The 14,414-nt window shown below is 39.5% G+C and overlaps 1 protein-coding gene across 1 annotated transcript in view; it reads left to right on the forward strand.

Annotated features, from left to right (window-relative positions):
* The window catches only part of LOC101014651 (SHC-transforming protein 4), a 142,364-nt gene that overhangs the window by 117,738 nt on the left and 10,212 nt on the right, over positions 1–14,414 (forward strand). Inside the window, exons 10-11 of the mRNA XM_003900903.5 lie at positions 4,142–4,321; positions 12,673–12,926. Coding sequence (XP_003900952.1) covers positions 4,142–4,321; positions 12,673–12,926 — 434 coding nt within the window. The remainder of the gene's footprint in view (positions 1–4,141; positions 4,322–12,672; positions 12,927–14,414) is intronic.

Raw genomic sequence — 14,414 nt, forward strand, 5'->3', positions numbered from 1 at the left:
TGGCCTACTTGGGCATGTGTTTTTAAAGTAATCCGAAATTCTTTACCAATGAGTAATTTAAGAACAGTTGCCAGAATAGCAAATATGTAGTTTTTGTGGCTTTTCCCAGAGATTCATATATAGGCATTTGAGAGATACCTATAGAAAAATTTTCAGTAACCTCCCAAGAGATTCATTTATTCAAATATTGACTTCAAACGTGAATTCCAGTGTATTATAAATACTGCAGTAGCCTCTGGTTGTTGAAAGAGTTAATTCTGTGTATCACTAGACATAGAAAAGATCCTTATCCTTCATACTTGTGGAAAAAATCCCTCATGGAAAACAATAATTAGCAAAATAGAATAATGTTTCCCTGACCTTCCAGTTAAAATTGAAATGTTGATATTTTTAATCAAAAAGACATTAAGTTCCCACAAACCCTAAGGGCTTACACTTTAAAATGTTGTTACTTACAGTGTATACACTTTGTATATATTTATTTTCCTCTACAAATCTTCTCTTAGGAAAGTTGGATAGGGTCTTGGAGTAACACTTGGCACAAAGAACTTTTGGAAAGCATACTAGCTGGCACGTGTGTCTAAGCCCTCGTGAACCATACACTTCAGCCTAGAATGATTTTAAATTTGGATCTGGGGTGGGCTTTTTTTTTTTTTTAATTTAAGGCAACATTACCAACTTAAATATGATGGCACATATGAAAAAGAAACGGATGGCAGTTTCTTTTTTTTTTTCAGTACGCTATTGTGCACTTACAGGTGGCAGTTTTCAAGAGAGGCTGGACATAAACACTGATGCTTTTGGTGTCATCCTACGGGATGGTACAATTGATGTGGTTAGCTCAGGCTAATGCTTTGTGAGGGGCAGATGCGTTATCACCCTGTGCTATGGGTTGATCCAGAGTCTTCAAAATGTGGTGGGGTTAAATATGCCAACAAAGGAAGATTGGATAGACATGCAGTCATTTGTCCAGTTAGCTGATAAACATTTTTCTTTTGAGCACGTGCTTCATCCCAAGCACTGAAGGTGCAGAAGATACACAGACTAGATGGGTTCTAGTCTTTCCTCAAGGACACGAGGAATTTGCAGTCTCAAGGGGAAGACAGAAGTAAACAGATTCTTGCAGTATATCATGAAGTGGCACCATTCCCGACCTTGGGGAGGGAAGGATTCAGGGGAAGGCTTCCTGAAAAAGATGGTTTCAGAGCAGAATCTTAAAGGATAAATAAGAATTAGGTAAAGAAAAGGAGGGGGAGGATATTGCAGTAACAGATAAGCATCATGTATGGAGGCCCAGCATCAATGACTAAATAATAACTGAGCATCCGTGGGAACTATTTATCGAATACCTGCTATAAGGCAGGCACTATGCTCAGTGTCTCACCAACATTATTTCACAACAGTATTTTAAGCCAGGCACCCACACTTTACAGATATGAAAACTGAGTCTTAGGTTAATTAACTCATCCCAGACCACTCAGATAGTAAGAGATACCACAGGGATTTGAACTCAGGTCCATATGAAATTTAAAAGCTGACCTCTAGCCAGGCCCGGTAGCTCACACCTGTAATTGCAGTGACTCTGGAGGCTGAGGTGGGAGGATCACTTTAACCTAGGAGTTCGAGGCTGCAGTAAGCTGTGATTGCACCAATACACTGAAGCCTGGGTGACAGGGTGAGATGTTAACTTAAAAAAAAAAACAAAACTGACTTAGCCACTTTCAAGCACTTTAGATTTTATTTCACTTTCAGTAAATTTTTATGAACAGGCATTCCTACATAAATGGTTATTTAATAATGTATAAGTTGTATACACATGTGCTAATATATTAATATGCATATATCATAAAACACACAAATATAGGAAAATTTAAAGTTAGAGTAGATGATAAATGAACATTTTTTACCAAGACTTGCTAATTACAACAGCTGGATGCTATCATTAGATAATATCTCAAGGTCTAGTATGCATTTAGAGCATTTATTGAAAAAGAAAATAGATTTAATTGCTGATAATTTGAACATTTGAGGTGCCAAAGCTCTGATCTGATTAGATCATTCTTGTTTATAAGCTCATAATGCAGCTAAGGAGGAGCTTGTACTAAAAGAATTATCCTTAATCCTTCATTTCTTTGCAGTAATTTTTTAGCCGCTTTCCATTTGTAAAAGCAAGTTTAGTTTAAACTAGATAATATAACTTATAAATCCACTTAAGCAAATGGAAACTGTCTTATATGTGCAAAATGTACAAAACGAATGAGGCACCCTGTCAACTCCTCCCTTTGTAGAAACCTCACTCTTGTTTTAGGATACCCCACATACAGAGCATGGCACATTTCAAGATGACATGTCACAGCTGACAGACAAGGAGTAAAGGAGAAGCAGGTGGTAAGACTGCAGACTTCTGACTGGGCTTCTCCTGCTTGGTGTATTCTTAGTTTCCATCTTGGTGTATTCTTAGTTTCCATACTATGAGTTACAAGTATCATAGCATTATTCACCCTGATGTGAAATTCAGTATGTGGTTGGTCCTTGGACCACACTGAAAAGGTTTAATGACTAAAGCAATAGAAGGACTAATGTTGTCTTTCATTATGGCAAAGGAATGTCACTAGTTCAGGTGCAGCCTCATGATGACCCTGAGCACAGCTGGCTAGCTATATGGCTGGCACATATTCTGTTTAACTAAATAATAGAATAGAACTTAAATAATAGAATGAATTACTCACATGATACGGACTTTGGAGGTTGTATTCATCCGGTCTTATGCTGCTAATAAAGACATACCCAAGACTGGGTAATTTATAAAGGAAAGAGGTTTAATGGACTCACAGTTCCACATGGCTGCAGAGGCCTCACAGTCATGGCAGAAGGCAAAGGAGAAGCAAAGGCACATCTTACTTGGCAGCATGCAAAAGATCTTGTGCAGGAGAACTCCCATTTGTAAAACCATCAGATCTGAGACTCATTTAGTAGGAGGAGAACAGTATAGGTAAAACTGCCCCCATGATTCAGTTATCTCCATCTGACCCTGCCCTTGACACATGAAGATTATTACAATTCAAGATGAGATTTGGGTGGGGACACAGCCAAACCATATCAGAGGTCTAGTGAAAACTGCTAGGAAAGCAGAGATCTAGTCTGGTCTGGAAGGTCAGGGAAGGCCTTCCTAAAGATAGAGATGTTTAAGTTAACATCTGAAGGATGACGGTGATGGAGAAAAGGAGAGAAGAACATGTTAATTAGAGGAGACAGCCTTTCGATGTGAGATCATACTGCAGGAAAGCCAGTGTGATCCCAGGCAGAGGCTGGGGAGGAGAGAGGAAGAAGGGTAGCTGGGTAGACACAGCAGGGCCTACAGCTTGTTAAAGAGCGTGGGAAGCAATTGAAGAGGTATATGAAACTTCTGAGAAATATGACCAGATTTGCAGTTTTCAAAAGATTATTTGAGCTACAATGTGTAGAATAGTATGGAAGGGGAGAGGACAGATTAATAGAGGAGGAGGAGATAACCTGAGGCTTGAGTTCTTTTCATTGAATAACAGAATTAAACATCAGCAATTGGTGCAAGGCTGAGGTTGGCAAGAGCAAACTTTGAGCATAGAAAGAAGCCAGACTTCCTACTCTTAAGAATTTTATTGTGTTCATTCATTTACTTCTTATTTATAAATTAATTTAGTTCACAGGAAATAAGGATTTAAAATTAATCAGTTTTGAAAAGGAGTTTAATTATAGATATTCAAGTTCAATATGACATGTGTGTTTTCCTGATTCCTGGGCAACCCCTCTGAGCAGTGTTGAGTGTGGGTTTATGCTGTTTGCTGAGACTATCAGCCGTCTTTCTTCCATGGCCGGTCAGTCCTCTTTAGATCTTCTTGCTTGTCTTCTGTCTGCTGTTGATGTACTTGGTTGGCTGGGGGCTGGGTCCGAGAGGGGAAAGAAGCCCAGTGAGAGGGTGGCTTTCTCTCAGAGACTGGTGCTTCTTTTGATTTTCCAGGTCAAACCTAAAAGTTAATATTCAATCATTGTATAGGGTGGGGCATGGCCTTTAGGTTTCTATGAATTCTAGACTCAAACATGATTCTATTTACTATTTACAAAGCAAAAAACATAATGTATTGATCACTACTAATCACTACAGGTAATGTCCATCCAAGAGGGGTGCAGTCCCAGCGAGATACCTCATTATTGAAGCACACGTGCCGAGTAGATCTCTTTGATGACCCCTGCTACATTAATACACAGGCTCTTCAAAGTACACTTGGCTCTGCTGGAAATCAAAGCTCAGCCCAACCACTGGGGAGCCCTTGGCACTGCGGAAGTAAGTAGCTACTCACTGTCTGTATTCATTTCTTAGGGCTGTTGTAACAAATTACCACAAACAGAAATTTATTCTTTCTCAGTTCTGGAGGCCAGAAGTCCATAATCAAAGTGTCAGCCTGGTTGGTTCCTTCCGGGACCTCTGGAGGAGAATCCATTTTATGCATCTCTCCTAGCTTCTGGTGGCTACTGGCAATTCATGATGTTCCTTGGCTTGTAGACACATCACTCTAATCTCTGCAACTGTCTTCATATTGACTGCCCCTGTGTCTCTATTTCTTCATCTCCCTTTTCTTCCTGTTACAGGACAACAGTCACTGGATTTAGGAGGAGATGAAATGATTGGATGAGATGAGACTAATCTCATCTCAAGATTGTTAATTTAATTACATCTGTAAAGACCCTTTTGCCAAATTAGGTCATGTTCACAGGTACCAGGGATTAGGATTAGGATTTGAATTTATCTTCTTTTTTTTTTTTTTTTTTTTTTTAGGCAGGGTCTGACTCTGTCACCCAGGCTGGGGTACAATGGCACGATCACAGGTCACTGCAACCTCTGCCTCCTGAGCTCAAGCGATCCTCTCATCTCAACCTCTGGAGCAGCTGGGACTACAGGCACACAACACCATGCCCAGCTAATTTTTGTATTTTTTGTAAAGACAGGGTATCATCATGTTTGCCCAGGCTGGTCTCAAACTCCTGGGCCCAAGCCATCTGCCTGCCTCAGCCTCTCAAAGCATTGGGATTACAGGCACCACCATGCCCGGCCTTGAATTTATCTTTTTGAGGGTTACTGTTTAACTAATTGTACTATCTCGCATTTCAAGGAGGCTGTTTTCTTGGTCTCATTTTCAGGTGTTGAGTTATCTTTCTTTACCTATATCCTTCACCACAGTTAATATTGATTAGAGCTTTGTGGAGTTGTTTAGGGTTTCAAGGTTTGGAAATGTTGATTTTTGAATAATCCTTTCAAATACTTTAAATTTACTTCCAACTTTTGATTTCTGCTGTGTACTTTTGCTGAAAGAAGGGCTGTCAAGGCCGGGAGATAATTTTGAATTTGTTTATTTGCATGAATCACAGTGGCTACTGTTTCTGTTAGGGATAGCATTAATTTTATTCATTTCAAAACCCCTTAATAAGTCATCTATAAAGCACTAAAATAAGTTGGCTTCTTTCTTCACCCACGTACTGTGGGTAAAACACAATAAGACAAACATCTTTCCTGTCAAATTACTATCAGGGGTAAATGCATAAACAGGAACATAAGTAAAAATAAAACAAGCCAAAAGTCTATAATCAATGGAAAAATAAACAAACAAAAAATGCTTTTCATAAAATATTGAAGCTTGTTGTGTTCAGAGATTGGCATGCTGTCAAATTTGGTTTGAACCAGTCACTGAGAAGATCCTTTTAATAGTCCAGGAGATTTCTCCAGAACTTCCAAAGACAGCTTTCCAGCTAGTGTGGCTGCAATGCCAGACAAAATTGAAAAGATTTTGTTGAGCCTGGACCTCAGCAGACCGTCTTAACTGTCTAGATGAAGAACCAGGGGTCCTCATTGTCAGCCAGGTGACAAGTGGCCCCTCTTTATGCTGACTTTCTAAGATCACTCCTGACACCCTATCCAACCAAGCTGGATTCGCTGGAAGCAGATGCTAAGATGAAGCTTGGCAGCAGGGTCTGTAACATGATCAATATCAGGAAGCAATGGAGAGGAAGTAGGATTGGCCGGAATGGGAGATGGGACTACAACGCAGGACTGACAAAGCCTCGGCCAACACCAAAAAGCCCATGTGGTCTGTCAGAGTTGTCCTACATTGGGCCCAAATGGCTGGCCCTATATAGCCCCATTTATCTCAGTCTTGGGATGTGGGCCACACCAGGAAGGTCAAACCCTGGCAGCTGAGGCAGAGCCAGAAGGGCTGGTTAGCTGCAGGCTGACTGCTGACACCTGGGGCAATGGTGCTTCCTTGAAGGGAGATTTGGGTAGTGCATCTCCGTGGCTACCACAGAGGACATCTTATGTGGCGGGTGATGAGATGTGAAACAAATTTAGATTTTTGCTGTTAAGCTTACTCATCTGTGCAATGGGCAATGTCCTATGTGGATAGGTAATGTTTGTTACAACTTTTTGGAAAAAAATCCTTTCTGGACCTTAGATTTTATAAGAGCATATTCTTGATACTTTTCATTTCATGGACTTTTCAGAGCCACACATATTATCAGAGAACTTATTTAGTGGGTGGCCCAAATTACGTGATTTGGAATATTCTTTGATTCACAACTCCAGTTCCTTTATAATTTAGTCTCCAAAGTTAAAATTATTCATAATCCAAGCAAAGGAACTTTGCCTTTTGTCATAGGCCATTCAATAATATGAAATGGCAAAATTAATACATAACAAAATTCCTGTCATTCATTGAAAATAAATAAAGTCTGCCTTGTCCAAAATTGTAATGTTAAAATGTATTTTCTCTGACTCTAGCCTTTTTTCCCCCACCTTTCTCCCTTTTCCTGCTTTGGTGGCAACATATTGAATAATTTAGGCCTTTGGTACGCTCTCCCTCTTTATTTCCTGTTAGGATTTAATGTACCATAGCCCTTCTGGGCTCCTTGCTGCCCTCTTGAGATTAAATTCAACATTGCTCCCTCCAAAACAAATCCACTCCAAAACCTTAAATTATGTTGATTTAAGAACATTTAATAAAGAGATGGAGTGAGGCTTCATGGCTTACCTGGTTAAAGCGCCTGTCTAGTAATAAAGAGATGGAGTGGGGATAGCTTTATACATACTTTTTTAATAAAATGTCTTAACTTCACCTTTAACCTTCCCCCATAATGGATCCTTCTGTTTTCTTCCTTCCTCCCTCGAAAATCCTCTTTAGCTTCTTTAGACATATTTAGCCTCCCTTAGCCGGAAAAAAAAGCTTTTGATAATTCAGTATAACCAAACCAAACAAAAACAAATCCAGAGTTACTAAATATCTCTCAGGCATGCTCATAGGGCTCCTCAGTTCATCCTGTCACACTACGAACAGAAAAAAGGTTCCGACACAGTCTCACCAAACGTGGCACAAAGATACCATGAGTTCCGGTACTAGTTTTTATTTTGATTTATTGTTAGTTTCTGTCTCAGTTGCCATAACAAATACCGCCCCCACCAAATGCTGTAGTGTAAAAAGGGCTGACATTTATTTATTTTACCAAAAAGCTCAAAGATTGGTGCCATGGGATTGGTAGGAGAGCTTTGTCATTCTCAACATCTGGCTTCCATCTCTGGTCCAAAGTGGCTGCTTGGGCCCTCATCATCACATTTGCATGCAGCTAGTGGGAAAGGAGAAAAGCAAGAGGAGCACATATATATTTCTTTAAAGGACATGACCAGAAGAGGCAGACATCATTTCTTTTTACCTGCCATTGGCAGACCATAGACATGTGGCCACACCTAGCTGCAAGGAAGGCTAGAAAAATTACTCTAGCTGGGTGCCTAGCTAAACTTAGGAGTTCTGTGATGTAATGAAAGGGAGGATAGATATTGGTAGATGACTAACTGTCTCTGCCACAGTACACCTATCTGCCACTCAAATATTCGTGAGCTTTTCTTTTCACATAAAACATATTTGCCCTCTCCCCAAGGAAGACATTGCAAGTACTTATACAATTACAGCATCTAAGATTAGATGAAGATCCTTATTATCTGCCCAGTTGTCTGCCACCCTCCATACCCCAAATTAATGGGGGAATAGGAATAAGATAATAGCAGTAGAAACTCACATTCTCAAAAGGGAGGAATGCAACAGCATGGGACAGCAGCCACTGGTCCACAGCGATGACCAAATCTGGCCAGGCCAGAGTTCTGAAGACTGAGCTGGAAGTGGAGAAAGCGATTTGCTTGGGTACTGGTTTGGCTTTATGAGAGGACTTTTGGTGTCCACTGTCATCTGTGGACCCAGACCATGCCATCTGGGTTGTTCCTGCCATTATTCTCCACGTGCACACTTAAAGTAGATATTGGAGAATGTGCCTTTCTCGGGGGCTTTGCCACTTTTACAGCCTATTTCCCACTGTGGTCATGAGAGATTAGAGTTTGCTTCAGGGGCCAGAAGCCGTGGACAAGAAGGGATTGTGATTTATTTGGCAATGTAGTTTCCTTGAAAACTTAGCAGCATTCCATTTTATTGGCTTAGAGGCAGTTCTGTATGAAGATTTCCACAATATTTCTCTATTGTCTTTTTATTGCCCAAAACATCCATAGTGATATCCATTCTCTCTTTCCTGTTATTGGTAATTTTCTCCTTTTTACTTGATCAGTCCTCTTTCAGGTTTATTAATTTTATGGATCTTTCCAGTGTGCCCAGGTTTGGGTTTAATTTTCTCTGTTGTTTTTTGTTTTCTATTTCATTGATTTCCATTTTATCTTGATTATGTTTTCATTCTACTTGCTTTGGATTAAATTTTCGCTTTTTTATCCAACATCTATTTTTTAAAATATTGGCTTCATCGTTTTATTTTCACAATAAAATATTTATTCCCCTTGACCTTTATAGATTATGTGAAGTTGGAGATCTAACTTAATTTTATCCATGTTTGTCAATTTTCCAAACACTATTGATTGAGTAGTCTCCTCTTTTCCCTGATGCTACTTTCTATTATATCAAACTCTTCATATATATGTGAATTTGTTTCTGGGATCTTTATTATGTTTTTTCTATTAGGCCCCTTGCCTTTTCTCAACCAGCATCTTAATTACTATATACTAATTGCTACGCCCTAGTAACGTGTCTAACAGACATTTAATTCTTTCTTTACATTACAAATAATTTTTATCTGGGTACTATCTGAACCTCTCTCTCATTTATGCTTAACATTTCATGTTAACATCTTTTTCTACCAAATTTTCAGATACTTTGTGTAAATGAACATATTTTTCCTCTCAATGCAAATACATTTTTATTTTAGAGTTTTCATACACCCAATAATCCATACTAATAAACGGTATAGTCAATTATCATTATTCACAGATTCCATATTTGAGAATTAGCTTACTTGCTAAAATTTAGTTGTAAGTCCAAAATCAATACTCATGGTCCTTTTGTGTCATGTGTGGCCATGCACGGAGCAACAAAAATTTTCAGTCACCCAATATGCACATTCTCAGCTGATGTCAAACAAGACAACGTTCCACTTTCTTGTTTCAGCTCTCAGTTATAATAATCCCCTTGTATACCTCCTTATTTTACTCTTTATTTTAGAAATTTGTCTATATAAGCACACGATCTTCACTATTTTAACTTGCTCTATAGTATTGTATGAGTGCATCATGATTTACGTAATCAGTACCTTATTGAAGGACATACCAATTTTTCCAGTGCTTTGCTAAAATAATAATTAATACTATAAAAATTGTTTTACAGGTGCTTTTTAACAATGGGATTCATCAGTGTGCCATCTTTACAGTTCATATTGGTTTCTTTAAATGTCTCATCCTTTCTTTCTCATTGAGATTACTTTCAATTATTTAATCCAGATTTTGCATGTTAGATTTTTTTCTCTTCCTTAAACCATATTTTCCCTTTTAGAGGTTTTGCCCGTTGGATCCACTTGGATGTGGATAGCCATATCTATACTGTGCTTTCTTTAAGGTCTGATTGTGAACAATATGTCTTTAAGTGCCAATGGGAACTCCAAGATGATATGATTTACTTTGTTTCATAATTCCTATCACTTTTTTATGGTTTCAGTTAAATCTAGATTGGCCTTCCTTATTACTTCCTTAACCTTCACTACTCCTTCTGAGAAAATATGATTATATCAATTCAACAATTTATTAAATATTATACATAAATTATATATAAATAACCATATTTAGATTATAAGTATTATTGTCAATGTCAACTTATGCATTAGAAAAGGAGCAAGATAATGGATAATGTACCACAGTGTTAAGAGCAGTTTTATTTAGTGATGAGACCATAGGTAATTAATTTTATTTGTTTTTCTCTTTGCTAGATTTTAAAAAGCTAGTATGTGTAACTCTTAAAATGAAACAAAGTAAACAAATTGTCATCTATTCTGGCAGAATCAGATTTTCCGCAAATGTTTGGATGATTGAAATCTCCCAGTGGAGTACCTTGTCCTTCTGCTAATTTGGGAAACTGTTAGGAAAACATTGTCCATTTCCTCTGGTTGGCCCATGATCCGTTGCCTCTTTTCAAGATGATATAATGTCTGTTTTTCTATTGTTTTGTCTTTGTCCAAAAGCTCTTCACCATAATCTCAGAATAAACCAAAGCCATCACGCATTAAGATGTGTATACCCACACACAATGTGTGCATGCATTCCTCCCACACTCACACACTTTTTCACACACACACAAACACACATATAGCGACTCATTAGAAGTTATCCATTGTGCCTGAAAGCAGGCAGCACTAAGGCCAGTTACAAGTATTATTCATCAAATCTGCATACATTTTGTCAGGCTATTTCTGGCAACAATAGAAATATTTGATTGTAGAAGAGAATGTTTCCAGCCATTAGATTTAGATGAATGATACTTTTTAAAAGATCTGTTTGTGAATGCTGCATTATAACAGTGTGCAGAAAGAAGCCCTCAAGTAGGGACAAAACTGTAATGTATTGATAGAATTGAATTACGACTACAGGACACTGGTTGCCTACACCAGTGACTTCATGGGATGATCATGTGTAAATTGTACTCATACAAACTCATAGTCAAGAGAATTTCTCATTTGCAAGACCCTTACCTAAGGACATATAAACACTTCTTTGAGTTTATGAAGATAAAGACTGGTTTCTATTTAAAAGACCCTTTGCGTTTAAAAACAAAACAAAATCTAGTTTCTATGATTATTTTCCTGGTAAATTTGCCTTATTAAACACGCAAGTTTCAGACATAAGAACCTGGTTTCAGACATAAGAGTTTTACGTTATTACTTTTGGAGATGCTGAAGGCTGACCCAAATAAGGGATCTTTGTGGATACTACTGAAGTAAAGTGGCTAGATTCTACTAAAAGAAAGATTTTCACATCCAAGGCAAGGGCCTTAGAGTTTAGTAATTAAGAATCTAGGCTTTGGAGTCAGATGACCTTGTTTCAAATTTCAGATCTACAACTATTAGCAGTGTAAATTTAAGTCCCTGAACCTTCCTTTTTGTTTGTTTGAGGCACGGTCTCACTGTCACCCAGGATGGAGTGCAGTGGTGCGATCTTGGCTCATTGCAACCTCTGCCTCCCTGGTTCAAGCGATTCTCTTACCTCGGCCCCCCAGGTAGCTGGGACTACAGGCATGTGCCACCATTCCTGGCCGTTTTTTTTTTTTTTTTTTTTTTTTTGTAGAGACCGGGTTTCACCATGTTTCCCAGGCTGGTCTCGAACTCCTGAGCTCAGGTAATCCACCTGCCTCGGCCTCCCAAAGTGCTGGGATAACAGGCATGAGCCATCCTGTCCAGCCACCCTTTCTAAAGATTCATTTCCTTGCTTGTCTAATTGTGAGAGTTAAAAAACATAATGTATGTAAAGCATTTAGCAGTTTCTATCATACTTGATAAATGAGAACTACGCAGTAACTATTACCACTATTATGAGTGTGGATAGTACTATAAACTGCTAATTGGAGGTCCCTTCCCATCCCCAGTGCTCTCAACTCTGGACAACATTTAGTAGGCAGCGCCTTGGGGAGCTGCCTTGGGTTATTCCTCCCTGATGATTTGTCTTCTTTTACCTCATCAACTCTCTTTGTCCAGGCAGGTGAATGATACAAACAACAAAGTGGTCCCTCAGTAGGAATGCTGTGAGGTTTAGCAAAGTTTTGAAGTTTTGGGTCAGAAGAATGACTAGACACACTTTAGTAATTCAGTTTTAAAAAGGGGGGACAAGAGCTAAATGCTAAAAAGTGGGGATGGTCTAAAGTTATTATAGCTATTTTCAAAGCGTTTGGAAACATTGTAGAAATTATTTGTAATCCAGGTACAGCATAAGCTTTTTTCTCTTTAACATGCAACCCCTGGGACATAAAGAGCCTCTCTCTGCAGTTATAAAAGCAGTTCTCGTGGGTCTGTTCCATTTCCCATCTGAAAGAAAAACTCCTGCACCTGGGCAAGGCTTCCCTGGTAACAGAAGCCAAAGGCAATGTTTGGATCTACCATTAAATTAAAGCCTGTTGGGAGTTCTGAAAACAAAAATCTCATTTCTTCCCCAAGCAGTATTATTTAAGCAATGCCTGGCACCCAGTAGGACCTCAGGTTATATTTGCTGAGTGAATAAATGAATGAATGGATGGATGAAGCGGTAACTCGATGATGTCTCTCTTTGTGTTCTGACTTCAGAGGCACCAGAAACTGTTCAGCCGGGTGCCACAGCCCAGCCTGCCAGCTCACATTCTTTGCCACACATTAAGCAGCAGCTGTGGAGTGAAGAATGCTATCATGGCAAGCTGAGCAGGAAGGCGGCAGAGAGCCTCTTGGTAAAGGATGGGGACTTTTTGGTTCGAGAGAGTGCAACCTCCCCTGGCCAATATGTGCTGAGTGGACTACAGGGAGGCCAAGCAAAACATCTTCTTCTGGTGGATCCTGAAGGCAAGGTATCATTGACTTCTCATTAGAGGTTTCACAGGATGTTGTTCTATTAAGCATAACCTGAATCATTTCCAAAACCTGGTATTGAATAGTGCTCAAGGCTAAGTGTTTGCTTTTTCTGGAACCTTCCAGTTGGAGCAGGACATGCTAACTAGAGGGTAGTGGAGGGGTTAGAGTAGGAGGCCACCCTGGAGTATCAAGCAGAGGATAGACTCTTTCTGCCCTTTTCAGTTCAACTCAATGAATTAAATGAATACCTGCTATATTGAAGTAAAGGAATTTGCAACTGACTGTTGTTCAGTATCACATACATAGTCCTTGCTCTCAGAGTGCTGATAATTTCATAAAACAGGTGCTTAAATAATTATAATGTAAAGCTGAATGAGATAAGAATGGTTCAACCAAAGCATTATGGTGTTTCTCAGAACAGAGAGGTCGTTCTGGTTGAGGCAAACTGAGAAGGTTCCTTTTAGGGTCCATCATGTAAAGCAAACCTTGAAAGAAGGCAAGATTTCAAAAGAGGGACATTTGGAGTATAGGGAAGGAACCATAGATGCAGACAGAGTCATAGAATGGTATTAAGCCAAGAGAAGATGAATGACAGTAGCAAAGGATGCCTGTAGACAGAAAATTATCCTGGGAAAGGCACGTTAGAGCCATCCATATGGGGCAGAAATGCCTAATTTGCCAGGCAGTGGGGAGGCATTGGCAGTTTTGAGACAAATGATGCAATCAAAGCCCATGTGAGTGGTGACATCAGCAAGATGGCAGAATAGGAAGTCCCAGCCCTCATTCCCCCAACAGAAACAAAGAATTAACAAATCTATATCGACCAAAATACCTTTATGAGAGCCACAGAATTCACTTCAAAAGTTGTAGTACCTCAGGTGAGCATAGAGCTGAAAACAGTCATGTTGAAACAGGTAAGAAGAACAATTTCACTTTATCTGCATCAACTCCTTCCCCACATCAGCATAGCTCAGTGTCAGGAAGGAATTCCATGTCTCATGACCTCTCCCTTGGGGGAATGGGGGAAAGAGAAGAGTAGAGCTTGCATGCCATGTTCTGGCTTTTCAGTGGGTTGCCTGAGGGACTGCTTTCTGTCTCACTTCACATAGAGTGCTCATGGTACTGCCATATTTTGGATGCCAGGAGCCACTGAGAACAAAGAAGAGCACAGGGTAGCTTGCTGCAGCTGGCACTCCTCACTAGAAATAGGAGAAAGTACACAACTTGAAGGTTCTCCTTCAGAAGGGAGGGAGGGGAGTGAAGTATGTCCAGAATTCCAACTTTTTGGAGAGATGCCTGATGAACCAGTTATCTGTCCTGCCACTTGGGGCACTGAAAGGAAGCTGGCATACCTTGGATGCCTGTGACCACGGAGAACAGGGAGAGTGGGGTGGCTTGCTGCTATAGAACCAGAGAACTTGCAGTGCCACAGACATCAGAAGGAGCAAGAGATTACAAGTTCCTGAAAAACTGGCAAACTTCTG

This window comes from Papio anubis, chromosome 7 (genome assembly GCF_008728515.1).
Source record: "Papio anubis isolate 15944 chromosome 7, Panubis1.0, whole genome shotgun sequence".
Taxonomy (NCBI): domain Eukaryota; kingdom Metazoa; phylum Chordata; class Mammalia; order Primates; family Cercopithecidae; genus Papio; species Papio anubis.